General features: G+C 44.9%; 2 protein-coding genes across 4 annotated transcripts in view; one reads left to right on the top strand and one right to left on the bottom strand.

Annotated features, from left to right (window-relative positions):
- The first annotated feature begins 4,860 nt into the window (after positions 1 to 4,860).
- LOC6727955 (actin, indirect flight muscle) lies at positions 4,861 to 7,069 on the top strand. Its single transcript, XM_016175375.3, has 3 exons — positions 4,861 to 4,970; positions 5,470 to 6,410; positions 6,476 to 7,069. Exons 2-3 carry the CDS (start codon positions 5,486 to 5,488, stop codon positions 6,679 to 6,681), a joined length of 1,131 nt encoding a protein of 376 aa, XP_016034553.1. The 5' UTR covers positions 4,861 to 4,970; positions 5,470 to 5,485; the 3' UTR covers positions 6,682 to 7,069.
- Positions 7,070 to 7,116: 47 nt separating this feature from the next.
- The window catches only part of LOC6727954 (A disintegrin and metalloproteinase with thrombospondin motifs 9), a 34,306-nt gene continuing 14,970 nt past the window's right edge, over positions 7,117 to 26,452 (bottom strand). For 2 of the 3 annotated variants that reach the window (XM_016176653.3, XM_039295312.2), the window contains exons 2-17: positions 14,111 to 14,519; positions 13,746 to 14,047; positions 13,086 to 13,606; positions 12,875 to 13,024; positions 12,660 to 12,818; positions 12,022 to 12,602; positions 11,780 to 11,950; positions 11,517 to 11,654; positions 10,535 to 10,758; positions 10,192 to 10,472; positions 9,927 to 10,128; positions 9,702 to 9,866; positions 9,460 to 9,633; positions 9,034 to 9,402; positions 8,253 to 8,972; positions 7,117 to 8,188 (exon numbers count right to left, since the gene is read on the bottom strand). In XM_016176653.3, the coding sequence (XP_016034551.1) occupies positions 8,090 to 8,188; positions 8,253 to 8,972; positions 9,034 to 9,402; positions 9,460 to 9,633; positions 9,702 to 9,866; positions 9,927 to 10,128; positions 10,192 to 10,472; positions 10,535 to 10,758; positions 11,517 to 11,654; positions 11,780 to 11,950; positions 12,022 to 12,602; positions 12,660 to 12,818; positions 12,875 to 13,024; positions 13,086 to 13,606; positions 13,746 to 14,047; positions 14,111 to 14,519 (4,665 nt within the window). In that variant the 3' untranslated portion in view covers positions 7,117 to 8,089. Of the gene's footprint in view, positions 8,189 to 8,252; positions 8,973 to 9,033; positions 9,403 to 9,459; positions 9,634 to 9,701; positions 9,867 to 9,926; positions 10,129 to 10,191; positions 10,473 to 10,534; positions 10,759 to 11,516; positions 11,655 to 11,779; positions 11,951 to 12,021; positions 12,603 to 12,659; positions 12,819 to 12,874; positions 13,025 to 13,085; positions 13,607 to 13,745; positions 14,048 to 14,110; positions 14,520 to 25,527; positions 25,837 to 26,452 lie in introns of those variants that run through there. The other variant, XM_016176654.3, reaches the window with a different exon arrangement.

Below are 26,452 nucleotides of genomic sequence, written 5' to 3'. Positions count from 1 at the left end.
TTAATTATTTACAGCTTACCATCGTTTCGATTCCAGTGCGTTCCCCAGCTGCTTTTATAACTCTAACTTTCATCGCTGCCTTCTAAGACCAACTTTTCCCACTCCCCCAGCTGCTCGAGCTTGCCAAGCGCTGAAAATTACAACTTTCGTCTATTTTTGTCAAGATTTTTTTTATAATTATATAATTTAAGCGTTTTTTCTTCTTCTTGTCGCACATTTTTGGCCCCCGTTTCGCTGGCAATCTGATTCCGCTCGCTTTTCCATTGTTGCTGCCGTTTTTACTTTTCTTTGCATAAACCGCACGGCTAATTACGCACAAGGAGAGTGAAACTCCATTAGATTCTTAATTATACTTTAATTGCCACCGGATAGATAATGTGGAGAGCAGCACCCAGCGAGCCGGGCAGAAAGCAACTTGAATCATCTCACCAGTGGGTTGCAGTTGCAGTGAGTTGCATTTGGAAATCTTTCACCGCTGCATTTCTCATTGTTGCTGGCGGTACTAGTACTGGTACTGGTACTGGGACTGGGACTGGGTCTGGTGCTCGTACTGCTCTTTCTACTGGTCTACCCATGCGCAGTGAGCGTTGCAAAGCTCTGTCTTCAGCAGGCTCCATTTGGAGTGGGCTTGCTGGGGGTCTTGGGTGCTTTTCGGGGGGCCGGGGCTCTCTGCACTTACAGTTGTTTCTTTTGTCTTACACTCGGATGCGCGATGCTGCCCTGCTGGTTGTAGTTGTAGAAAACTTTCTAATGTAGAAGATGTCTGCAGCACTTCCCCTGGCCATTGTACTTGGATTGAATTGCCCCGCTGCCGCCGTGGGGCACAGTGGTAGGCCTCTATTTACACGGCATTTGTCAGCTTTTTCTTTCTTCCGAGATTTTCCCAAGCTTGATAAATTGTCGGCGAGAATTTCAATGTTGTAAAGTTGTATAGGCAGTATTCTAAGCTTGTGAGTTCACACCGTTGCCGATTGATCGATTCTTTTAACATCTTTTACCCAGCTGGGTGAAAGTTTTCTGATAAAGCCACCGACTGTTACATATAGAGATGTAAATCATCTTTCCATTGCGGATACACCGAGTATACCGTATCCACATCCACTACAAGTAGGGATGCAGAACTTGTCCAAGATCCATTTAGTCATCCAGTGCTCAATCTTGTATCGCATGACCACGACTTTCGACCCACTAATAGGCCCGAATTTGTATTTACATGCTAATGAGCAACGGAATATTTTGTTTCTACTGAAAACGAAAACGCATTTTATTGCCAAACGATGATCTTTGTCAATGGGAGAGCTAATAGATTTAATTGGACGGCCGGTTCGTTATATAAATCTCGACCGGGCCAGAACCGTTTGCACTGCTGGGGGAAAAAGAAACGAGCCAAGATGTATCGCGGCTAAATGATTAATGCATCTAAGAGTCGAGACCCCAAAAGCCAAAATCGTATTTTCACTTTTTAATAATTAACATAAAATTATTAAGAAGACGGCGAAGAAGCTCTGCAGAGGGCGAGGCAGAACGAGCGAAGATGGCGAAAACGATGCCAAACGCATTAAGCGCCCAGCCACAAAGGCCAGCCAAGGCAAAGAATAAGCCAAGAAAGGAGGAGGAAAAGAGATTTCCGAATTTCATAAAGTCTCGTAAAGAACGAGAGCCAGCTGCCGTATGAGTAAGAAACCAAAAATATAAGCCAAAGAATTTTAAGTGAAATGAGCATTTCCCGAAAGCAACCAACGGGGTCTGACCCAATTACCCATTTAAGCCCAAAGTCCAAATTGATGTGGTAGCGGAGAAGAAATGGCCCAAAGAACGAGAAGAAGGCGATGGAAATGGAAATCGGAGATGGAGCTGTGGGGAAACGGAGGCAGAAGACGAGTAACAGTTATGTGACGGGCAGACAATCGAAAGTTTATGTCATGCTGCCGGCAGCAACGCAGCAGCAAGATCAACAGGAACAGCAACATGCAGCAGTCGATCCGAAATCCGACGGCCATGTATAAGCAGATCTTTTGTTCTTCTTAATGCTCAATCCAGATTGATTTTTCGCTGCCCTCTTAATGAGCAAGTAAGGAATCTGAAAGTAATATCTCCGTTGGCAGTGAATTTTTCCCCCGCACAGCAACGCAGCGGCGAGTGAAATATAAAACAATTTTTCGAAAGTCATGCCACGAAATAAATAAATGGTTCTTGTATCTACACACGTATCTCGCATAGGCCTACAACTTCAATGAGAGCAGCCAAGCTGCAAGAAAAGAAAAAGTAACTTCGCACTCATACAAGCCCGTGCGCATACATACTAAACACACATACATACACACGTTGCTGACCAGCAAATCGAAAAGATAGCCGAAAAGAGAAACAGAAAATAAAATAATAAAATCGAAACATGAAACATTCTGATTGTATGGGCCAAAAAGTGGGTCAAGCTGCGCGGCCGCTGCTCAGCCGCAGCCTCAGTCGGCGTCGTCATCGCCAACGCGCTCGTGGCTCAAGTTTTGGCTTTAACTTTGCCTCCGGTGGTGATTGTGGTGGTGCTGGTTACCATGGCGGTGATCATGATGGTGGTGGTGGTGCTGGTGAAGTGGCTGTGGCTGTGGGTCTGGGTCTCGGTCTCGGTCTCGGTCTCCAGCGGCGCGCTCTGCCCGTGAAACCAGCACCAACACAGGCGCAAGACGAAGTAAGAAAATAAGCCCGTCTCCGCTGACGGAATACTTAAGCATCTGCGTCCACTTGCACTTTCTTTTTCGAGCTCGGCTCGGTTTTGCTTTTCTCATTCTGCTTCTGCTTCTGCTTCTACTTCTGCTTGAGGTTCAGGTTCGGGTCTTAAGTCTTTCGTTTTGGAGCACGTTTCTGTCGCTTGGCTTTCGCTTGGCGCTCTTTCACCGACATTAGGTGCGCTAGCGGAAACGGGTTCCGTCGAGCTTTTTTTTGAGAGGCCCGTGTTGAAGCGATTTTAAAATATTATTTATCTTCGTAGCTATTCGATGTGTCATATTCTCTTCTTTTCATAAAGGAAATCACAAACTCGTTTAAAGGTTGTTAAGTGAAAGACCATTTGCTGTGCATTACAGCGCCATCTATAACTGGCTTTTGCTTCAGCCGAAAAGTATGCTAGACTTGCATGCTTTTAGTTTATGGTTCTTGTCTCGACTACGCAATATTTAAATAAATAAATCCTGGGAAATTCTTACGTACACCAATTCAAATGCAATTGATATTATTTCTGAAATCGTACATATATACAATTATTATGTGTAATGTTATAACAATGAAATTAAGTAATTACCACTTGACATAACGATGACACAATTGGAGAAGTGTACAGTAAATATGTCATTAAAAAACTAATGCCTAAGTTTCTAAAATATCTTTCACAACAATTATATCAATTTGCCGTAATAAAATTATAATTCAGAAATATCTAGAATGCAAAATTGGCAAATTTAGCTAAGATCTCTACATAAATGGTGAGCAAGATCAATGTAATGCGTAAATGATTTATAATGAATTTAAAAATTAAAATTAAAAGTCCGCAGCCACTAACCTCTTGCTCAATACACGATGACAATCAAGGCAATTACCAAATAAAACGCTTTGGGAATGCCACCAATTCACTTCCGAGCAATCAGATCCTATCTTTAGACCAACCGCATTCGATTATTCACGCGGGCAAGCAATAAAAACGTAAATAGCAAGAAGTAAAAAATAATCAAATCTACATAAAAGGATAAATACAGTTCGATTGAGAAAATACATTTTCGCTCGGTCTGGCTGGCAATTGTTGGTTAATTGCACTGATAAATGGTCGGCACGGTGATTTCGCAACTTCGGGATTGCATCGGCGCCGCAATGCAAAGTGCAGCATTCTGTAGAATGCGATTGCATATGTGGATGCAGCTTCCTCGAGCACCGCGCGCGGAGATCTCGATCAACCTTGATGTTGATTTATAGGTGCCGCTCTGCTTGGCGCGTCTATTTTAGATTCGCCTCGCTGCGTGCCCGTTGAAATGTCCCATTCTCCCAGTCCCTGCCGCGGATGCCAATTGTCTTGCGTCGGTCCTTCTAAGGTCCGTTTCTATTTTCCGAACTCTCAGCGCCGAATGAGTCGTCCGCCGCAGCAGTCGCCCATTGGCAGCAGGATTGGCACGGAGATGGGGACGAAGATGGGGCTAATTGGCCACTCGAGAGCGCTGATTGCCGTTTAGGTGGCCCATGCTCCGACAATCACGCACCTCTGCTAATCACTCGACTATGGCATTCTCTTATCTTTCGAGAGCTTTCTCTCTCCTGGCACTCCCTACAATTAATGAATAGGGTCCTAAGATTGATAACTTACTTCATTCTCAATTAATTTTATAATTCTGGGATTAAATATGAACTGAATTGAAGATAAAGGATATATTCTACTACAGAGCTATTTAATCTGTTATATGTTATGAGATTATTTTCTAGGATTTGTTCACCCAATCGAAATGTTACCTACTAATAGTATCTTAAACAAATACCATGTGCAAAAATCAATATATGAAATGCCATATTTCACAATCTTGAACATCTCACATTTATTGAACTTATTGGTATCTATAAGTAATGTTAATAAATGATTCTATGCTATAATATGTATTCAAGTGTTCTTTAGCCCACCTGAAATTGTGGCTTACTTTGTTTGATGAAGCGCATTGATGAGTCGCCTTCGTGCAATGAGGCAGCCAAACTTCTGACATGCACGAGCAGAAGTCCGAAAACTGCTTATATGGATCGATTCGAGTTGATTGTTCCGCGGCACTTTCGCTCAATCTTTCTCTCAGTGCCGCCCTGGCATCCAACTCAAATCGCTTCGAGGGAGAGCCGAGATATAAAGGCAGGACAGACCGATCGGCGTGCCATTTGTTGTTGAGTCTAGTCGTCAACAGGAATCGAACGTGCGACTCTATCCAATTTACCTCCTTTCGTTGACCTAAAAGGTGTGTGAGTGCGACCTCAATGTCGAAGGATCCAAGGATTATTACAGAAAAAGCCACAAGGACTAAGGATATTAAAATGCTTTTTAATAAGTTCGGATTGCTTGATGGATTTTTCTAGAAGTCATTAATCGGTCTTCGAAAGTTCAATATCTAATTATAAAGTGAAGAGTAATTGCATCGTTTAATTCGATACGTTTCATTTAAGTTCTATGAACTATTCTTTTCGGATATTCTTAGAGCACTGATTTAGTTTCAAGTGAATAACCAATTAGCATGAGTCAAAAGGAAATGGAATATATCACTAAATTAAAATAATACTTTTAATTTTTCATGATTTTATTTGCTCAAATGTGCGGACAATAGAGTTTCACTCTTAATATCTTGAAAAGTTTACTAATTTCTTGAGATGCTAATTAGTTTTCTATGTTGTCATTAAAGTTGTAATAAAGTAGTAATCGGCAGATCGAGCTAACCGAGTGCTCTTTCATCTCCCTTCCAGATAAACAACTGCCAAGATGTGTGACGATGATGCGGGTGCATTAGTTATCGACAACGGATCGGGCATGTGCAAAGCCGGCTTCGCCGGTGATGACGCTCCCCGTGCTGTCTTCCCCTCGATTGTGGGTCGTCCCCGTCACCAGGGTGTGATGGTGGGCATGGGTCAGAAGGACTCGTACGTGGGCGACGAGGCGCAGAGCAAGCGCGGTATCCTGACGCTGAAGTACCCCATCGAGCACGGCATCATCACGAACTGGGACGACATGGAGAAGATCTGGCATCACACCTTCTACAACGAGCTGCGCGTGGCCCCCGAGGAGCATCCAGTATTATTGACCGAGGCACCCCTGAACCCCAAGGCCAATCGCGAGAAGATGACCCAGATCATGTTCGAGACCTTCAACTCGCCGGCCATGTACGTGGCCATCCAGGCCGTGCTCTCCCTGTACGCCTCTGGTCGTACCACCGGTATTGTGCTGGACTCCGGCGATGGTGTCTCCCACACCGTACCCATCTATGAGGGCTTCGCCCTGCCCCACGCCATCCTGCGTCTGGATCTGGCTGGTCGCGATCTGACCGATTACCTGATGAAGATCCTGACGGAGCGCGGCTACAGCTTCACCACCACCGCCGAGCGTGAGATCGTGCGCGACATCAAGGAGAAGCTGTGCTACGTGGCTCTGGACTTCGAGCAGGAGATGGCCACCGCTGCCGCCTCCACCTCGCTGGAGAAGTCGTACGAGTTGCCCGACGGCCAGGTGATCACCATTGGCAACGAGCGCTTCCGCTGCCCCGAAGCCCTGTTCCAGCCCTCGTTCCTGGGCATGGAGTCGTGCGGCATCCACGAGACCGTCTACAACTCGATCATGAAGTGCGACGTGGACATCCGCAAGGATCTGTATGCCAACTCCGTGCTGTCCGGCGGTACCACCATGTACCCTGGTAAGACAAATCACTCGCTCCAGCAGTTGCACCCGTGCTTAATCCTTTGGTGTTTGCAATTTCAGGTATTGCCGATCGTATGCAGAAGGAGATCACTGCCCTGGCCCCATCGACCATCAAGATCAAGATCATTGCGCCACCCGAGAGGAAGTACTCCGTCTGGATCGGTGGCTCCATCCTGGCCTCGCTGTCCACCTTCCAGCAGATGTGGATCTCGAAGCAGGAGTACGACGAGTCCGGCCCCGGAATCGTCCACCGCAAGTGCTTTTAAGTCTTTCGCCCGCCGCGAAAGCTCTTCAAAGGCAGCAACCAGCAGCGACCAACAAGCATCCATCGAGCTTCCCAACAACCTCGGCTCGCACAGTGATAGACAAAAGCAGCGAACCCATCGCACAACAATTATCATCCAACTCAGATTCACAGCAGATAATCAGAGGCAACCTCCGGTTGTCGGTGCTCATCCTTCATGGCCACTTCATCGGCAGTGGTACAGCGGATTTTTACTTTGAAGAACTAATCGTAAGAGTCGCGGCTGTGCTCCATGTCGAGTAGCAATCAAATGTATATGAGGAGCTTTTAACCCTAGTCAGTGAATTGAAAGCCAAATATATCTTCCATTAAAACTATTAAATATTTTAAATAAATACATTTTTCTATTACCCGCCCCCGTGTACTGAAAAGCCCTGGAGGTGCGAACCACGTTTGGTTGGTAACAGCTTTAAATTCCTTTTAATTGACATTAAATTAATTGTTAACATTGGTTTTGCATTAGCCTAGCTAGTTAAATGAAAATACAGCGAGGATACTTGGTACCGGGACTTAGGCGATTTGGGATACAATCGATTGAACGTTGAAAATCTGGCAGTGATAACAATCAATCAGCAGTGTTAATTCGATTTGATGAATAGTTTGGTTTGGCTTGTGCGATCGGGGGGTATCCTAAATAATATGAGTATTCGTTTTAGTTACACATACATTTGCTCCCAGCTTTTCTCTCTCTCTCTCTTAACTAACTAATTGCGGAGCTAAGCTAATACAACTATTGTACAGACCGGCATTGCACTAGTTTAGCCGAGCTCTTCGTTTTCGGCGAGTGATGGATGGCCTAGGCCATCAGAATAATTGATGGGGGGCAGAGAAAGTATGTAAGTAAGTATATGTTAATTTAAATAATTGTTTGAAATGCACTTCTTGGTATTGTTCCCATTGCTGACTTTACCTAGGCAACGGATCCTTTCATCTTCTATCACTGCATACCGGAGTTGGCACAAATACGGGCTTATCTGAGCGGCGACCTATGATGATGGTGTACAATATGGATAACCCCTATTTGCTAATTCAAAGGCTCACATCCTCTAGTATTTACAATACTTAATACATTACATGGCAATAATATCTAGTTACTAATTTCGAGCGAAATATAATTATATATACAGGCGATATGGTTTTGTTCGGGCTACTTCGACACGATTACTACAGTTTATATATCCTAACTAATATTCGAGAATACTTTTAACCATCGATAGCGGCGACTCTCCGTAGTGGTAATTCTTGGCTGGGGTAACCCTGAAATGCTGGGATGCTCGGATTAACTTTACCCTTGGTCCTTCCCGGGACGTAGACCCGATTACCGTGGGAAGGTCAAACAAAGTTTCCCGCTGACTACTCAGTGGTTTCAGTCATAACACGTCCAGGTAAAGGCCAGAATCGGGCGCTATATAGCAACCGCCGCAGTATCCTCCGCAGAATCCCCTTCGCATCTGCGTGGTCGTATCAAACTGAAAACGGGAACAGCATATATATGAGCAGTGATCCTTTTTGGCAATTGAGTGACTGACATACCTCACTGATACGCTTCATGACCGAGTACTGGCCATGCATCCGCCACACGGTTCCCGGCCGTATGGAGAAGTCCGTGTCCTTCATGTTGATGGAGAAGTCGCCCTGCGGACACTGGCCAATGCGATTGTAGCAATCGCCCGCTGATCCTAGCTTCTGGGCCAAGCCCCGCGAATCGGCGAACTTGAAGTCGTTGTCCAGGATGCGCAGATCGGTGATATTCAGCCGCAGCTTTCTGAAGTGCGTCCGGCCGGAGTTCTGATCGTTGTAGTACTCGTGGCCTCGCGACTCCGGCGGACAGCTGTTGGTCTGCTTCGTCCTGTACTCGTAGTATATGGAGTAGTTCTCCTGCGGATCCACGTTTACGTACTCCTGTGGCGTCCTGCTGTTCATCGCGTGGCAGTAGATGTGCACCATCCGCGATCTCACCTCCACCTGATAGTTGCCATCCTTGTTGTAGCCGTGCATCTCCTTCAAGTCCGCACAGCTCCTCGGTCTTCCGCGATTCCGTGAGCCTCCAATTGAATTCAAGCTCCTGCTGCTACTCACTCCAGTGCCCCTCGGTCTGCTGCTAATGCTGCTCCCGATGGCACTTCTCCTCCGGCAATGCGGCGGCGGAGTGCAGCTGTGACGCTCCACCCTGGCTCGCGTGGGACAGGCGATGCGACCCTTGTGCGAGTTATAGCAGAAGTCCCGCCTCTTCTCCACACCCTCGCAGTTGCACTGAAAATTAATGTAAGCTTGTAACTCTCTCGAAAGGAAGCTTTCTAAGTGTCCAACTCACCTGCGAGATGACTCTCGACTGCCGGCGCACGCAGTTGTTGCAGATGCGTCGCTTGGATGGACGCTTCTTGGCATCGCAGTGCTTGTCCTCCACTCCGTCACCCTGGAAGGTCTCGCAACGCACATCGCGCGTTTGGTACTCCTCCGAGCAGTCAGCTGGACAGCGCCTCCAGTCCGAGGCATTCCACTTGCAGTTGATCCGGCAGGATTTGGTGGTGGTGCGCAGCTTGGGACGATGCACCTTTCGGCTAATGCAGTACGATTCATCCACGTACACCCGGCGCTTTCGGGTACCCGGAACATCCGGCTTGTAGACCCGCGTGCAGCTTTGCTTCTTCCTCTTGACGCCCTCGCCACATTGCACCGAACACTATGAAAGGTAAAAGATTTAAATTCATGGATCTATGGTAGTTGCAGGACAACTCACGTCTGTCCAATCGCTGGTGTACTTGATGTGGCAGCATTTGCGGACGTCTTTGGGCTTTCTGCTGCCGCAGCCAATTCCGTAGGGATGTGAACAACTCACAGAACGAGTCTTCTCACACCACTCATTGCATTCGCCCCATTCTCCAATCACCCAGTTACTAACTGCCAGAGCATTCTATGGGATACGAAAAATAGGATTAATATATGCATAGGATTATAATGCCTCAGATTTCTGTGACTTACAGATGACTTAGTGTACGTGGGGCACGACTCAGTGTTGCAGATCCCGATTAGGGTGTTCAAATGGGGCTTTGTCCGTGGATTGCACAGATCATCGCTGACACGGGAATTGTGAAGGTAGCAGTGAGCCTCACGCTGCTGGGAACCAGTGCCACACGACTTGGAGCACTGCGATGGAGAATATGACTTAGGATTCGTTCCGATTAAGAAATGTTATGCTAAACTCACAGATGACCACTCCGACAAATGCCAGCATCCTTCGCGACACTCCTCGTGGTAAGCCACATCGAACTTCAGCTTGCAATAGGACATATCCACAATATTGGAACGCTGCATATTCGTGAATGTCTGGACGCAGGCGTAGGTCTTCTCCCGGGTACCCAATTCTCCACACGCGGCCGAGCACTCCGAGATGCTCGTCACAGTGAGACTGCAAGTTAGTTGATTTATTTAGTATAATACAAGTAAGTTGTAAAGTGCACTCTTAACTCACTTGAGGCGGCAGTCAGTGTTGCAAGCCCGATCATCGATTTTGGGCATGGCGGACTTGTCACAAAACTGTGGGGCAACCTTGACACCCTGGGTGGTGCTGATGCAGGCCGGCAGGCGATGGCTCCTGCCCTCGCATAGGGAATCGCAGTTGCTTGGGGCCTGCATCTCCCAGCGATAAATCTCCACCTCCGCCTCGTAATCCGGTGGCTTGTCGATGGTGTAGGAGTAGGACATCAGGACGGTGTCCTGCCGCTTGGACGGACTCACGTCCAATGAAATGATCTGCAAAATGGAGTTGAGGAATGCAACTAACTGCAACTGGTGGAATATCCAACGGGTAATACCTGTACTATAAGATCACGGGATAGTTTCCATGAGTAGGTCGTGTTCACCTGCTCCACCACACTACTAGAACCGGTGTACTGCATCGTGACCCCGGCATAAACGAACTTCAATGGATAGGTCTTGAGGAATTTTCCATTAAGCAGTTCGTTGTCCCGGTCATCGGTGAGTACTATGAAGTTCTGGTCGGGATAGCCACGCTGAGTGATTATAATGTTGGAGGCACCTATAAGTGAATAATCAATTAACGAAATATGTTGAATATAGAAACAGAAAATAGCAATATCAGATTATTCAAGTCATTAAAGAGGTATTAACTAATGTAAAGTGCGGCACTTTAAATAAATCGTAATAGAATAAATATGTAACTCATCGATTAGATATCAAGTTGATTAATTGATATTTAAAATTGATACTCAGAAATCATTGGTTTTAATTGAAAAACTATGGCAATGTCCCTAATACAAATATTAATTGTATTTAAATTTAAATTTAGATTACCAGCAGCAGCAATGAGAAATGCAATGCCGAATGATTAAGAAATAAGCGTGTTGTTAATGCAAACATTTAAAATCAGCGATGCCCCTGCTGATTGTAAATGTGATTTTACACAGGGCCTGGACGTTACAAGATTACCGCTGGCGCCACAAAGAAAAATAAAATATAATTAATGCATGATTTTAAACTTGAGCAGCAGACCCAGTAGATAGGCCCAGAATCGCAAAGAGTGCAATCTGGGTGAACGTGAGACTGTGGGGTGCGTTCACCTGGCGCCGGTGAATGATTGCCTGGCGACAAGTCTATCTGGAACTGGCAACTATCTGCCACCCAGTTGGCGAGTCACGAGCTCCACGTACTTGTATGTACGGTAAGCGATTTAGCCATTAAGCCCGTAAGGCACAAACAGATGCCATTAGCATTTATTGAGGAAATTATTAGCCAAAAATTAATGAAAGTTATGTTGTTAGCTGAGTGTGTGCAAACCTTTTGGTATTCGCGTCACATAGTAGAGTGTCTTGTTCGGCTCATTCCCATCATTTAGCCCCAGGAGATTGGAGACGAGCAGGTTTCCGTTTACCTCGTGGCATGTGTCATTGCGACCCTCGCACACGCCGCACTTGTCTGCAAAGAGCGTAGCGGAAATCGATTAATTATGATTATCATGGTAGGTGATTCAATCAAGCGATGGGTGCTGAGGTTAGAGGGGGATTAGGTGCTCTGCGGATAAGGGGAATGATTCGCTTTACCCAGCTTGGCAATCGAGTTGAGCTCGTTGTCGCATCCCGCCGGCCGGCAGATGCCGTTGACGCACTTGTCGAAGCTGTCCACCGCACAGGAGGTGCCGTCGGTGACCATGCTCTTGAGCATGAAGTAGGTGACCTTCATGTCCATGCGGCAGAAGAGCTTGCACGCATCCTCTGGGGGTCGAGAAAGGGGGTTGGTTAGCCTAGGGTTTCACACGTTTGCCACATGGCTTTCCCATACTCACTTTCGTATTTGGGCACCCACTTGGTGTCTGGGTTCACGCCCGGAATGTTCATGTTCCGTCCGTTCATCGCATAGCACTGCTGCTCGCGCGGATCCATGCTGCCTGGTGGACACTGATGGGTGTTGCACGACCGGTACTTCTTCCGACTTCCCGTGCAGTACTTGCCACCATTCTCCGGCACAGGTTGGTTGCACTCCCGCCGCGACTCCTGCACTCCCCCACCGCAGGTAAGGCTGCAGGGCGTGAATGGCGTCCAGGGTCCCCATCCACCGTTCACCTGGCGTCCGTATCCATGCTTGTTGGACACACACCTGCCCCTCTGACACCAGTGGCCACTGGAGCCGCAAGGCGTTCCATCGGCCCATGGCAGATTGCTGGAGGCGCACTGCTCGTTGGAGTTACCGGAGGTTCGGTTGCACCACAACCGCTTGCACTCCTCGTCCGTGGGACAGTAGCCAAAGTCATTGCCGAAACTCAGCTGGCACTGGGCGTCCAGGGAGTAAATCTCTCCAGGCAGACGCTCCGTGCCGTAGGGAATGTGGGCACCCACGGAGGTCTCCAGGCAGGACTTGTCGGTTTTCCTATGTTGAATGGTAAATTGAGATCACTGTTGGCAACTCGATTGGCGGAAAACTTACTCGAGAAACTCGGAGACAAAGTGGCGGGAGCACTTGGACCACGACCACGGATGCATGTGGATGCCCATCACGCTGGACATGATGTGGAGCACCTTGTTGTTGTTCTGCCTGGTGACATAGGGCATGCACTTGTCGTCGTCGTCGTGGTTCATGTTCAAGCTGGAATATATATTGATAAGTAATGTGGTAAATACTTCTACGATTTTATAACTCACATGTGTCCCAGCTCGTGGGCCATGGTGAAGGCGGTGGGCAGTCCGGTGTCCTGGACAATGGAGCAGGAACTGGAACTGCAAACGGTGCCCAGTTCGGCCAAGCCCAGCATGTGGCAAATCTTGCCCGGCACGCTGCCACAGATGGGTTCGCTATTGTCCAAAAGAAATGATGCAATTAGGTGAACCCAAGGTGAACCATATCTCCACTTACCGTGTGATCAACATGGCTGTATCTCTTTCGTATCCAGATTGGTTGATGAACTGGCAGAAGTGCTTCAGCATTTCGTTGCTGGAATGCGTTTGGTCGTTGATATTCGGCAGGCTGATCAGTCGCACCAGCAAAATGCGAATGGAGTTACCAATGCTGGCGTCCGCAAAAATGCTGGACACGATCGACATGAGGATGAGGATGTAGGGTTGCAGGTCCTCGCCATGGAACTGCTTCATGCTGTTGTCCACGGCAATGAGCACCTCCAAGGTGTACACCTGGTTGTCCACATCCGCATAGTGTCGCTTCTTTCGATTCAATTTGCGGGACTTGGACTTCTGCTCCTCCTCCTGCGCCTGCTCCAGCTTGCTCATGAAAGCGTCCAGGCCCAGCTCGAACTTGGAGACAGCGTGTCTGGCGTTGCGCTGCGATTTGCGAAAGACCCGGTGGAGAACCTCATCGCTGCTGGTTCGGTTCACCGGCTCAATGAGCAGCGCGCCGAAACTCGTTTTGATATAACCAGTCTGGAGCGGAGAAGGGGGGGGCGAAACGCTTATTAGTGGTCATATTCGGCGGCATATTGATAAGCATAATTTGCGATATGTTAATGCGATGCAAATGGATGAAATCTAAATCTGAGCGAAGGTCAGTTGCTGGCCTTACCATGCCACCGCACAGTGAGACGGAGACCATCGAGTGCGGATCGTCCTCGACGTAGCCGGAGTAGAAGCAGCCCAGGTGGCGCTGCTCCGCCTCCGCCTCCGTCTCCGGTCCCGGATGCTCCTCCCCCTCCTTCAGTATCCGAATTTGGGTCATCGAGTGGTTGTGGACGAACGAGGCGTCCTGTCGCAGCACCAAATGCAACTGGCGACCGAACACATTGAGGTTGTACTGCGGATGCGGGTCCCAGATCTCATTGGACATGTTGCGATACGTTCCCGTCATGGTAAAGGCCGATGCGGACTCTATTAGTGGATGGGAGAGATAGTTTCTTTGTTTTAAAGTTATATTAATTATATTAGGCTTACCTTTTAGGAAACTGTTGATGTCGCTGTTTCTCTTCGACTCGTAGATCAGATCAGCTTCGCTGAGACTGTAGTTGTAGACCTTGGTGGGCATCACGAGGGCGCTGTGCTCCTCCTCTTCCAGATCCTCCAAGCCATCGGGTGGTTCGTGGTCCGTCGAGGTGTCGTTATCATGCCTTCTGGGGTGGAACGTGGCTGGTGGTGCAGGTGGGCTGTTGGATAGTGGGTGCGTGCTCTGAGGCACCTCCTCCTGGCCCTTATGTGCACTTCGCACACCGAGATGGAACATGATAAGCATGCCCAGCAGAAAGGCGATGCAGCAGGCATACAGGCAGGCGTTCTGCCGCCAGTGGGTGGACATCTTTTGAAGGTACTTGTGGCACCACCATTCACACCTCTTCTTCACCTCGAGCTGAAATGGATGGGGAGAAATGGGGGATCCGGTTAGCACAACGTTTGCTCCGCAGATTATGGGCTACCGCGTGCAGATAGGCCGCACCGTCCGGCATTCTCTCACACCTTGGGTGCGGATTTCGATTAGTGGGCGGCTGGAAAGGTGAAAAGCTGAAAACCTGAAAAGCCGACCAGATAAGTGCTTGGGCACGTTCCGTGCTCTCCAAACCGGCCTATCGCGGCAGGGGCCGATGTGAGTGATTGACTTTTGAAAGAATTATTGATGAACTGCCGCCGCCGGCATGTGGATACCTTGACCACCTGTGAGATGCTCAGATGCAGAGGAAGTGGATGTGAGGGAGATGGCGAAGGCGAAGGAGGAGGATGCCCGGCGGCGTTGGCCTTTGGCTGCAGCCAGACCAGATACAGAGCAGAGGAGAAGCTGTTGAAAAGACTTCCTCGCACCGCGAATTTTTGCACATTTTGTTTAAAATAAATGCTTAAACGCGAAGGTGTAAAGTGTGCCAACGGCAATTTGTGCTCGAGAGATAAAACAAAAGCGATGCGAAGCCGAAAAAAATGCGAATAAAAAGATTCAGTACCCCATCCCCATCCCCGCCAGCCAACTAGCCAACCAACCAGTCAGCCTGGCGCAAAAAAAAAATGTTAAATATCTCTAATTTGTAAATTTATGTGAGAGCTCTTTGTTTGCACCTTCGCCGAAATTGTTTTAGCCAATTCATACATCAGCGCAAATAAATTAAAATTCCCCCCAGCGAAATTAGCAAATTAATGCCGCTAAATGATGGGCTGTTTTACATAATTTTATGGCATCTCTGTGAACTCTGCAACCGCCGACACATTCGTTATGCTCATTGGCCATAGTGTCGCCTCAAAAGTGTCTGCAAAATATGGTATATGGATGCCAAATGCCAATCTGGCGTGCCGTGTGATTCCGGCTGTGGGAAGGAAGGGGGATCGTGATCACATTTCCGGCTACTTTGCGGTTCTCGCCACTGATGAGAATTGAAAACCGCAAATGGGTATATCGTTCTCGAAACTTTAAATAGCTCAGCACATTCTGAACACAAAGCTACTGGGCCGTAAAACTTGTCCTTGAAATTGTTAATTGCTATTGACCTTTCACAGCGCCACCGAAAGTTACAATTTAATTGTGTTCGCGAACAGCTGAGAAGATTGGGCCATAAAATTCTCATTAGGTTTAGTGCTGCCACTTAAAGGCATTTTAACGATCAGAATCGTTAGTAATTAGTCTAGATATCATCTTGATTAGAAAATAGTTTGCCAGTCAATCTAATCATTTGCCTACTTTTAAGCGCAGTGCTTCTTGAATTTTAAAATGATATAAGTTTGTATAGTTGGGTTCACACTGATATATAGGTATTAAGTATAATGAACTCTGTGCTTAAGTACATATTGAAAAAGCATTCATTGAGCTGTACGCTTAATCAACAGCTTGATTGATGATCTGGCTTATCGTTGAATTAACCGAATTACCCGGAATCAATCCGCCAAAAGATAGATGGCTTGGCTTGAATCTGCGTACTTAAATCTGGAACTGATTCCGCTGGTGTGAGGCTTATCATAAATTTCATCCAATACTTAAATGCCTGTGCACAATTTGCAATGCAAATCGCGCATGCCGCGATGCCCCAAAGATATCCATACACTTAAAGTATTTAATTAAAGCCCCATTCTGGCCAATCTGGGCTTTATCTCTCGCTGGGTTAGTTATGCATGCGTTGGGGAGAGCTGCTTATTAACTTGTTTCGTATGAATACGCCTTATAAATATGCAAATGACCAGCGTGCCTCCTCATTTGATCGGCACGGCTAAGTAGCCTGCTGCAGATGGATTTCCGTGCTGTTCTTTATTTTAGGGCTTCCATTGTATTCTGGGATTTCTCCGCATCTTCGGATGCTTCACTTCCACGCGGCTTTATTTATTATCACGCTCTGACTAATTGACCAATTCGATGGCTCGGCAGCAGAAGAAACATCTTTGCCCACAGCGAAAAAAAAATAAACCTGTTTACACTTGACTGGGAATATGGAATGGACAAACAAGCGATTTGTGTGTCAGTCGATTGCTTTATATTTCGCCGTGTGCCATAACTTATGCCCATGGTGGCTATCTGGCTATCTGGGTATCTGGCTATATGGCTTTGTGGCTACACACAGTCTGTGGAGTCGGAGTCGGCTCGTCGCCGTTCAGTCTGTCCCCGTGAAGGCCGCAGCTTCGAATTGGATCCCTCGTGTAAACCACCTTAGCCGCTGGTTCGACGTTGGAGGTGTTAACCGACGAATGCGTGGCATGTCTGGCCAGACAACGCGGCGTATACTTAATTACACGTCTGTGAATGTGGCTGTCCGATGCTGGCTGGTAATTGTTTGCTGTTAATTTGTATTTAATGACTTAATGGCAGTGCGCTGGCCGACTAAACTGGCGCCCTGTGCTGCTTTTGGGCAACACGTCGTATGCGCGATTTAATTGGCATGTGGGCATGCGCAGCTACAAACCGCAAATGGAAACTAAAATTGGCTACGCAACTGCAAATTATCAGTTTGTAAGTCCAAAACGGGCATAAATCATAGGACGCAGATGGATTTGAATTACACATATTCTCGCACAGATCTCACAATTATACGAATTTGCCACATTTTCCGACCTTATGTGCGATTTGCAACATGCATTTTGGCTTTCCCACTAAGTATGTATTTGCAAAACTTTTCCACTTTGTAGAATTTGGGGCGCGTGTGTTTACCGTGCCTGCTGGCGAATGGTAAATAAACTTGTACACTTTATGGGGCCGTTATGCATGCGCGATGCGTGACTGCCACAAACAAAATCGAAATCGCCTCTAAGTAAATACTATTTTATTACTCTAACATTTCTAAGCCGATATCCAAGCCCAATAACACAACAAAATTGATAATTGAATGGAGAAGGATGTAGAAGGTATGGCCTTTCAATTGGAATCGAAAATTCATTGAAAGCAATTGTTGCAGCTGAGGCATTCAAAATATTTTGGAGAATGATTGCAGTCAGGCAATTATTCGAAAACACAGGAATTACTTTGAATTCGTTTAGTCAGGACGGGCGAAAGTATTTGTAAATATTTTTCAATTGCAGGCAAACATTTCGTGGAAATGTTTTTCCCATTTTCCCCATTTTCCTTTTGTGAATTGACAAGAGGATGCGGCATGGCGGCCCTTGAATTTCGCGAAATGGAAAATGGCAAAAGCAAAACCAAAACGAAAACGATAACAAAAACCCCAATAAACAGCCGGCGAAAAACAGGGCCATAAAATCATTTTCTGCGCGCTTTCCTGGAAAAAGTGTGATTCTCCGTCGTTTTAATGGTAAACTCTGGTCATCCGGTGAATCCCCCACGCGCCAAGTTGAATCCATGTCCACAGACGAATCCGAATTCAAATCCAAAACCGTATATGACGCGTGCTATAAATAATAGTTCATGGAAATGCATTTGCTGTGCATTCGGATATCTAAATTGAAATCAGCCTGCGGCCGAAGTGCATATACAACTTCAAATTCACAATTGAAAGCCATCATCGCAAATTCAATCAATTAACCTTGGCCAAAAACGAGAAATGTGCAAAATTTTTAATTGAAAATGGGCTACAAAATGCATTAGACCGGCTTCGCCTTCCATTTGGCTTGGCTGCCAGTCGTCTGGGCATTTTTTTCTTCGTTTTTGGTCGCCTGACTGGCTGGCTGGACAACGCCCGCTTTTCCCATGTGTTTTTTTCTCTTTTTATTTTTTGGAACGTCTGAAGTGTGTGTATATGTTTCCCGGGGGGGATCCGGAGGGCAGGACGCGGGCTGGTCTGTTTGTTTAATGCCTCCGCCGGCCTCCTATGTTGCTGGAGGAGCACATGGCGCTACCGCACAAGTCAGTTGTTGCCGGGCTAACCTTGAAATCGCTGGATATATATATACATATACATATATTTATGTATTTTCGCCCATTTCGATTGATTCAAAACTATAAAATAATCAACTTTGTTTAGCTTTCGTACCATAAAATTTGCACAAAAAAGAAGCAAGGCAAAATAGTTGGGCAGGCGAGCCAAGAGATTAGCTAAAATAATAGCATTCATCTATATGCGGCATTGTGCAACTTCGGTTTTGTTTGTTTTGGAACGTGGGAACGGGATTGGATGTGGATGATTCACTTGGTGCAGTTGCTGGTGCTGCACTTGTCCCAAAAGCATCGTAAAGATTTAACTGCCCATTAAGTTGTAACCTGACCATTTGGAATTGGGGTTTTGGTTTGTCATGCGATTGAGGCCCGTTTTGTTTGTTTACTCGGGTTTTATTTAAAACACTATTTAATGGTCCCGCTTTTGATTTATTTGGCACACTTTTGCGAGTGGCGTGCGATATAAAAGCGCAGACAAGCCAATATTTCTCTATGGGCACACACTGCGTATGAGCAATGTGCAATGTGCGAACATTTGGCCATTTGTTATGCGCTGCAGCAGGCTTGTCCGCAATTAGCTGATAAATTAATGCATTTTTTAAATGTTTTCCATTAATTCTCGAATTCGAGCTCCCAAAATCTCATTGTGTCCATTTCCTGACTTAAACCTTGGCTGCTGGGCGCAGTGCATTCGCGGTTCCATTCAGCCTTACACATTCTCACACCCGATTTATTTTGTTGTATCTGCGGCGTGTTGCCCACGCAGCCAGAAACGTATAAATTACAAATATTTATTTGCACTCCTCGGCACTTACAAAGTGTGTGCGTGTTTATTTGGACAGCCCGAGATGAAATCCCCGCGGCGAGGAGTGGGAAACAGGCTCTGCACCTGGCACACCTTCCTCGAAATCCGAGACCCAATCACTTGACAATTAAAAGCCGTTTCGTTTTCCTTTTTTTTTCTCAACGAGCGCAACCGTTTCGAATTTAAATTCGGGGCAATGATTTTAAAAACGCTGTAAATTAACCGAATTTACTCGACTGGCCACTTCAAAGGAAGGCGGTTCTTCTGCGAAAAACCGGTGGGAGATGTGTGTGGTGGGTGGTGGTCAGCACAGAACAGATGGCCCATTCGAGCAACAAGGTGTGGATATGCCTAAATGGCCTAGCAACCGGTGGAATGCGAGTTGATAGCAGGGGCAGGGCGGAAAACGAACCGTGGCTGTTGTTTATTTTTTATGTGGTTCGCTCAGGTTGCAAATTAAAAAGCTCTATTGAGTTAAATAATCGACGTGCTGAGTCTAAACAAATGCGATTGGCATCAGGTATGCCAGCAAGCCAAGAATTTCGCTTCCTCTCGAAATTAATAAAAAGTTCCTATTTCACTTGGGTGAACGTAGCGATCTTGTCGTATCCGGCGAACGTCTGAAACTGAATCTGAGCATTCCAGCTTGACGTCCTTGTCTTTGGTGACCATCAGTGTCAATGACACGACAATGTTTTCATTGTTGGGCATCTCATAAATATTTCAAAACTCTGAAAATATCACAAAGAGCCGGGGAGTTGCGCACACGGAATACGTGATGCACTTTTGCCTCGACAAACGCCGTTGTGTAGGCAGCACTTGGATGATATATCCGATATATACGGGTATATATGATTGATATACCACCTTGGCGGCCCGACTGACCATGTGTTATCCTGAAAAGCAAACAAACAAACAAGCCGGCGGTAGATAAAATACAAGCTTTTGCTTTTGAGGGAAATGTGAATAAACTTGAAACGCCAGCACTATATTGTTTGCTTTTGTTTGGCCGAGGCTCCCGTGTTATTGTTCTTAAACATCTTGTTGTGCTTGGCATTGGCAGTGCAGTTTTTAATTGCTTCTGATTATGCACTTGAGTAACGAGTCCGAGTCTGACATTTCAATTGAGCCCCAGCCCATGACAAACTCATCCTTGTCGAGATCGCCGATGGGAATCATCATGTTCATCGTGTAAACATTGTGTTGACGCGATCGTTAGTTTGATTGGATATTGAATGGGTCTTCCCCGCCTTGACATCCAGAATGTGCTGGCAAATTACAGCCGAAGTCGTTTATTTTGAATGGCATCCCACAGTCGACAGTTGATTCGAATGATCAGAAATACCAATTGAATGCCAAACGAGCAGTTTGATGAATTGCATTTCCAGGGGCGCCAGTGGACTGAACCCTGGGGGTCTGAAAAAGGGATTCCATCCATGTACACCACTGGCCAGAGATGTCTTGACGTGACGTGCATGCGGGATGCACTAGTGCACATCCATTAATCGAACCGACTTGAGTCATTAGCCAGGGCTATTTTAATTCATCAAGTCAATAAATGGCTATAAATCTATTTTTACACGTTCGCGGTTATGATGAGTGAAATATTTGGGGTAATTAAACAAAAATAGTCAGACGTTTATGTGATTTTCCTTCGCCACACACGCAGACCTGAATGCTTAAAGTTACTCACAGGTAAATGGTCATGGTCTGACTCATTGACTCATTCAAAATGAAAATGGCCAATAGGTATGCTAGAACCGCGAAATTATGAGTTGGAAAATTCACTCTGGCAATTAAGAGCTTGCGGCGGGCAAAAGAAAACATGCCCACAGGTGAGCATTCATTAATTTTATATGCTCGCCGAGAAATATGGGTGGGAAATATGCCTGGTTGGGATTTGTTCAAAGTACAATATCGAGAGCCAACTGGGAGCCAAAAAAGAGGAATGGAATGGAATGCCTGTACTTAAGAATTCGAATTGGTTTCTGGAATTTCATATTATTAAGCCGTAGAGTAAAGGTATGTATATACTTGCAAGTATATGTTTACGACCCTACAAATTATATACAATCTAGCAAAGTTCAACTGCCTAGTATGAAACTACAGATCTCATGATATATAGTTTGAGCAACGGGTATCTGATAGTCGAGTCGCTCGGCTAGCTCTCTTGTTTTGGTATGTGGAAGATAACAATTTCGCCAGTCAGAATGTCACTCAGATGCGTTCCTTATTAAAAAACCAAGTGGGGGCGCCTTCGTCACTGTCACTTGTCATTAAAAGAATATAACAACCATGAGCTGGACGCCAGTGCATTTCGCTGATCACGCAGAATGGCGCCACATCAATCATCGAATTAAAAAGATGTAAGGAATTAAGCGTATCAATCTCGTGAGGATGCCTATCATATCGATTTCGAGCAAATAACCAAATGCTCCCACTTCTCGTGGCGCATTCCTCCTGACTAAGCAACTCGGTGGGAATCTCGCAAGACAGCGAGTCACGTCAAGAATTCAAAGCCAGAGTACTTCCCTGGAAATGGCCATCAGCAGTTCGGACTTGTATTAAATTCGGTTCCGGCGAAGCACCGAGCTCCACTCAATGGGACCTCTTTGGCCCCGCGGAGCAGATGTGAAATTCGAAGAGCTCCATGTGCTCCAAGTCTGGCGACTTGCATTCCGCGAGCTATGCGGAAAAGCCTTGCGAAACCTTCATTTATTCTAATTATTGTCATTTGCCGTCTTACTTTATGTGCAGTGTTAATTTGAGAGCACTGCCTGGTAGTGTCGCCCTATCCCTGGCTATACGAGTATATGAGTATATTGTATCTTTTTCTGTGTCTGGGCGAGTTTGTCTGGTTGTCTGTCAATTAACCTCAACGCTTTGCGTTGATACAGTAAGTTATGGCTTTTTAATCGCTGAAAATTTGCATAAGCAACTGGGCTCGTGCTCGTATTTCACTTCAGTCAGTCAGCCAGTCAGTCAGTCAGTCATTCTGACAAACCCGCCTCATTAGCAAGCCCTCCAGTTAAGTCCATGCCCATGACTCCAAGTGCATGCCCAATGTGAAGTTCGAGTTCGGATTGCACTGTGCAAAAATCACTCAAAAGTTTGTAATTAATTGAACAAAACAAAATCGCTCAGATATGGATTGATATTATACAATACACATTGTAGTTTTAGTAACAAATTGGTTTCAAGCCAACATTTATCTTATTCAGTTGGTGCATATGTATACAATCGAAATGCCAGTGATCTTTGCATTTGTGTTTCCTGTGTCTCTTTGTCAGTTCATTCAGATCTCGGAGGCAGTTCGTCTGCATTTCATAAATAATTCATTGCGTATATCCCTGCGAAATTGCCGGCGAACGGACATTTTGTATCTGACAGATACGTCAGTAGTGTCGACATTTGACGGCTGACTTTTTGAGGCGCGTCACTGACCCCTGCGAATGCATTTATGAATTTGATTTTGGCGGCGATTCCCGTTTCACTTAAAAAACGGGACACATGAATCGTATGAATCAGCCCGAGTGGTGGAGTACAGCATATTTTGCGGGTATAAGCAGTTTGTACATGTGAGTACGTCTGCACGTCTGAGCATATCAAAAATTTGGTCGGGTCAGTGCACTTTTCAAAACGCGACATTATTTATGGTTCCGAATCGAGATTGGGGTGTTGAGCAATTGGGGGCATGGGGATGGGTATGGAGCTGGCGATGGGCACGGGGGAAAACCCTCGTGTTTCCCATATCTGGGTTCCAATTAAACAGGCAATTAATAGACGCTCTCTAATCACATTTGCCACAGCTCATTTGGATCGCTTTTGATCCCCTGCCTGATCTTGAATCTTATTCGTTGCTTTTTTTCCACTTTTTCAGCTCGCGATACACTCAAGTTCGAGTTCGAGTTCAGCCAAGTGCGCTATTTTGCATATTTGTTGGTACTGCCAGCTGATTTGGCTGCCAGCTACCGGAGGCACAAGTGGTGTTGCTGCTTCGCTACTGCCACCCAGCTTGACCGGGATCATTAATCTTAATGATGCGAGAGTTGCGACTGATTAATTTGTTCGATAATTAAAATTGATGGGCCTGCCGAAGTGGGAGGATCTTCATTTAATCGATCTTACAATAAACGGAAGCAGAGGCCCACAAAAATGAGAAATAATTCATAAAATTCCATTCAAAAATAAAAAAAAAACAAACTCGGGTCAAGTGTAGCAAGTAGTCGTTTACAAATGTTATATTAATGTTTAACGTGTTTTGCTGTCGTGCAACTTCCGACACGTTTCTTTCTACGTTTTTTTTTGACGGCTTTTGTTTTGCATACGCGTAGTTGTCAGATACACCGAGTGGCATTGACAACACTCAGATGTATCTATTAACACCTTTCGCAACAACTTTTCAGCTGACAGTCTATTGTGCTACCAGAATGGAATGGCAGAGCCTAAAAGTGCTTCCTTATCATGAACAATGCACTCATGCCAATGCACTATGCTAATGCAGATTTATATCGTTTTAACACCCACCAATTAGCTCACAGTTCATTGGATCATTTTCAGTTTTTTTTATTAACGGCTCAGAAATGCTGGCAAAAAATTAACGCCTCCGGTTTGTTTTCATTTATTTATTTTTTTTGTCATCAAAATATTTATTTATGCGTCGCCGGCTGTTCTGCTAATTCCAAAAGCCCGAAAAATGTCACACCAAGGGGCAGAAAATTCTTGAGAAATATCTTGATACATTTGCACATGTATCTAGAATCTAGATGTGTAAGTCAAACCGGAGATGTCTAGTCGCAGCTAATAAATCCAACAGAATATACATAATTTCCCAGACAGAGGCACTCGGATCTGCCCACATGTGCCACAGTTATTATTTTTATTTTTACTTTAGTGTATTGTCTGCTATTTATTTATATTCTTACTTTTCATATTTTATACATATTTTATTGGCCGGCTGGTTGTTGCTGTTGCCGGCGGCTCTTTTTTTTCTCGTGCTATATTTATTGTCAAATTGCTGGTGTATTTTTATATAAGTTTTGTTTATGCCTTGCATATATCACAAATTTTAATTGCATTTTTTGTTCAGCATTTGGCTTGGTTCTCTTGCTTTTTTGGTAGGTTAATTAAGCAGTTTTATTGTTTCCTCGTTGTTTCATTCTGCCCATATATTATATCATAGTTTTTATGGCCGTTTTCGAGCCGACAAACGTTCGATTCGCTGCACACAAGAGTTCATTTCAAACAAATACATACATCAAAATTCTGACACGCTTCTGTCTATTTGCAAAAATACACACATGAGAACGGGAAGCAAAAAATAAAGTACACAAAATGTTAAAATAAACATAAAAAATAAATGGCTAATTCAGAAAAAAAAGAAAAGAAAAACTGACCGGACTATTTTTGGCACCCGGCATCGGCGTCCTCGATTGCCTTCGTTTCCATGCCATGCATTTTCTCAGACTTTTTTCGAGTTTTCTATTGGAAATTTTATTTTGCCATAAATTTAACCTCAAAGCCACTCGCACTCATCATTTGTCTAAAACTTTTTTTTAGCACAGTTCTTGCGTTTTTTGTTTATTTTCCCCGCATTTTCCTTACGCACATTTCTCTTCTGTTTTGTTTGCTTACGTGAATGCTTGCAAAAAAAGTTAACAAATTAATTTTCGGCCTTCTTCTTCTTTTGGCCAGCCAACATCCAACAGAGTCAGAATTTCGCTCGGGCTAACTATTTTTAGTAAAGGGCGTGTTTACTTAATTTTCGATTTTTATTGTATCTCGATTTGATTTTATTTTTGCAGTGGCGCTGAAATGTGTGAAAGTTTGGCATAAACATTGCTTCAATTTCAATTCGATTCTATTCACCGTGTAAAATGTCTATTTAAAACCGATTTCTTATATGCCTGTCGGCATTTCGTTAAAAATATTTACGCTCAAGAATTTGAACATTAATTTTAGTAGGCACTGTGTGTAAGCAAAACGCCTAAATTGTTGTGTTCTGAAGCATGAAAAGATTGGTTGGAAGTTATGGTATTTGAAAATGTTGGCATTTTTCCTGCCGTTGATAGAAATGTGTATAAAGATAATATCTAGTGTTAAAATTAATTTCCTGCTTAATAGCTAATGTTATTTCAAACTTTTTGGTAACTTGGGTAAAGTGAAAAATTAAGTGATTTATTTCTAAAGTCCTAATTTGTTAATTTCACAGGAGTGATTGTCACATTCAATTTATATTTCCAAAATTTTTCAAAATACCTTTGGGTCGATAGCTCGAAAAATGACAGTTCTTTGCACTTTGATGATTCAGTACACACGAAATGGGAAATCTTTAAAAATTCGTCGTTTTTCGTACGGTCATGAATGACATATTCCACATTAATCTTATGCAATTTTATATTTCTATTTTGGCACTTCCGCTGCACAACTGCATGAAGTCTATTTATTTCAATTGAATTTAAGCCACTCGAATTATTATCTGTATATTTCGCAAAGTTTACGGCATATATGAAATTCCGCGTTCGTTTTCAGCAGTTGTGCAGATATTGGCGCGAAGTTCGAGACTAGACTGAGAAAACGTTTTCACGAAATATACAAAGTCTGTTCGCATTTTCCTGCTCTGCGTTAGTTTCGCGCAAGCATTTGGCCCAAACAAACGATCCAACCATAAAGATTGTGTATCGACAAGGTTAAGAGAGCAGGTAACCCGGGTGGGTGTGTGCATGTGTAGGATCTTCGATGGGATGGACGAGCTCTTTCGGTGGAAATGTAGAGCTTTTCCTCGCCACGGAGAAGAGATTCACGCACCCACCTCTAGCCGAAAGTTCTTTCTCTCGCAAATAATTTTAGAATAGCATTTTATACGCGTTCGCAAGTCGCACATAAGTTCTCTAATATGCTTTCTATTTTCTATTTGAATTATTTGCATACCCTTGCGGGGGGTATTATACATTTGGAAATTATCGAAAATTTATTCAACGAATTTTAGCATTCTTTAGTTTGTTACCATGAATGCACAGCTTCGAATTATGTGCACTTTAACTTCAATTAAAAGTTTTTAAATATCATTTTAATTATATATCAAATATAACTTTATCATATAAGCAAAGAAATACCCATGTATCCTTGCTGCAAGGATATTTAAACTTCGGCTTTGCAAATTTGTCACACTTCGCATTTTTTT

This window comes from Drosophila simulans, chromosome 3R (genome assembly GCF_016746395.2).
Source record: "Drosophila simulans strain w501 chromosome 3R, Prin_Dsim_3.1, whole genome shotgun sequence".
NCBI lineage: Eukaryota > Metazoa > Arthropoda > Insecta > Diptera > Drosophilidae > Drosophila > Drosophila simulans.
This window is presented reverse-complemented; position numbering and strand designations above follow the sequence as displayed.

Bases quoted from the DNA above. Each gene is read 5' to 3' on its own strand.
- LOC6727955 (XM_016175375.3), top strand. From the start codon at position 5,486: ATGTGTGACGATGATGCGGGTGCATTAGTTATCGACAACGGATCGGGC. The intron at 6,411-6,475 runs GTAAGACAAATC...TTGCAATTTCAG, and splicing joins CGGTACCACCATGTACCCTG to GTATTGCCGATCGTATGCAG.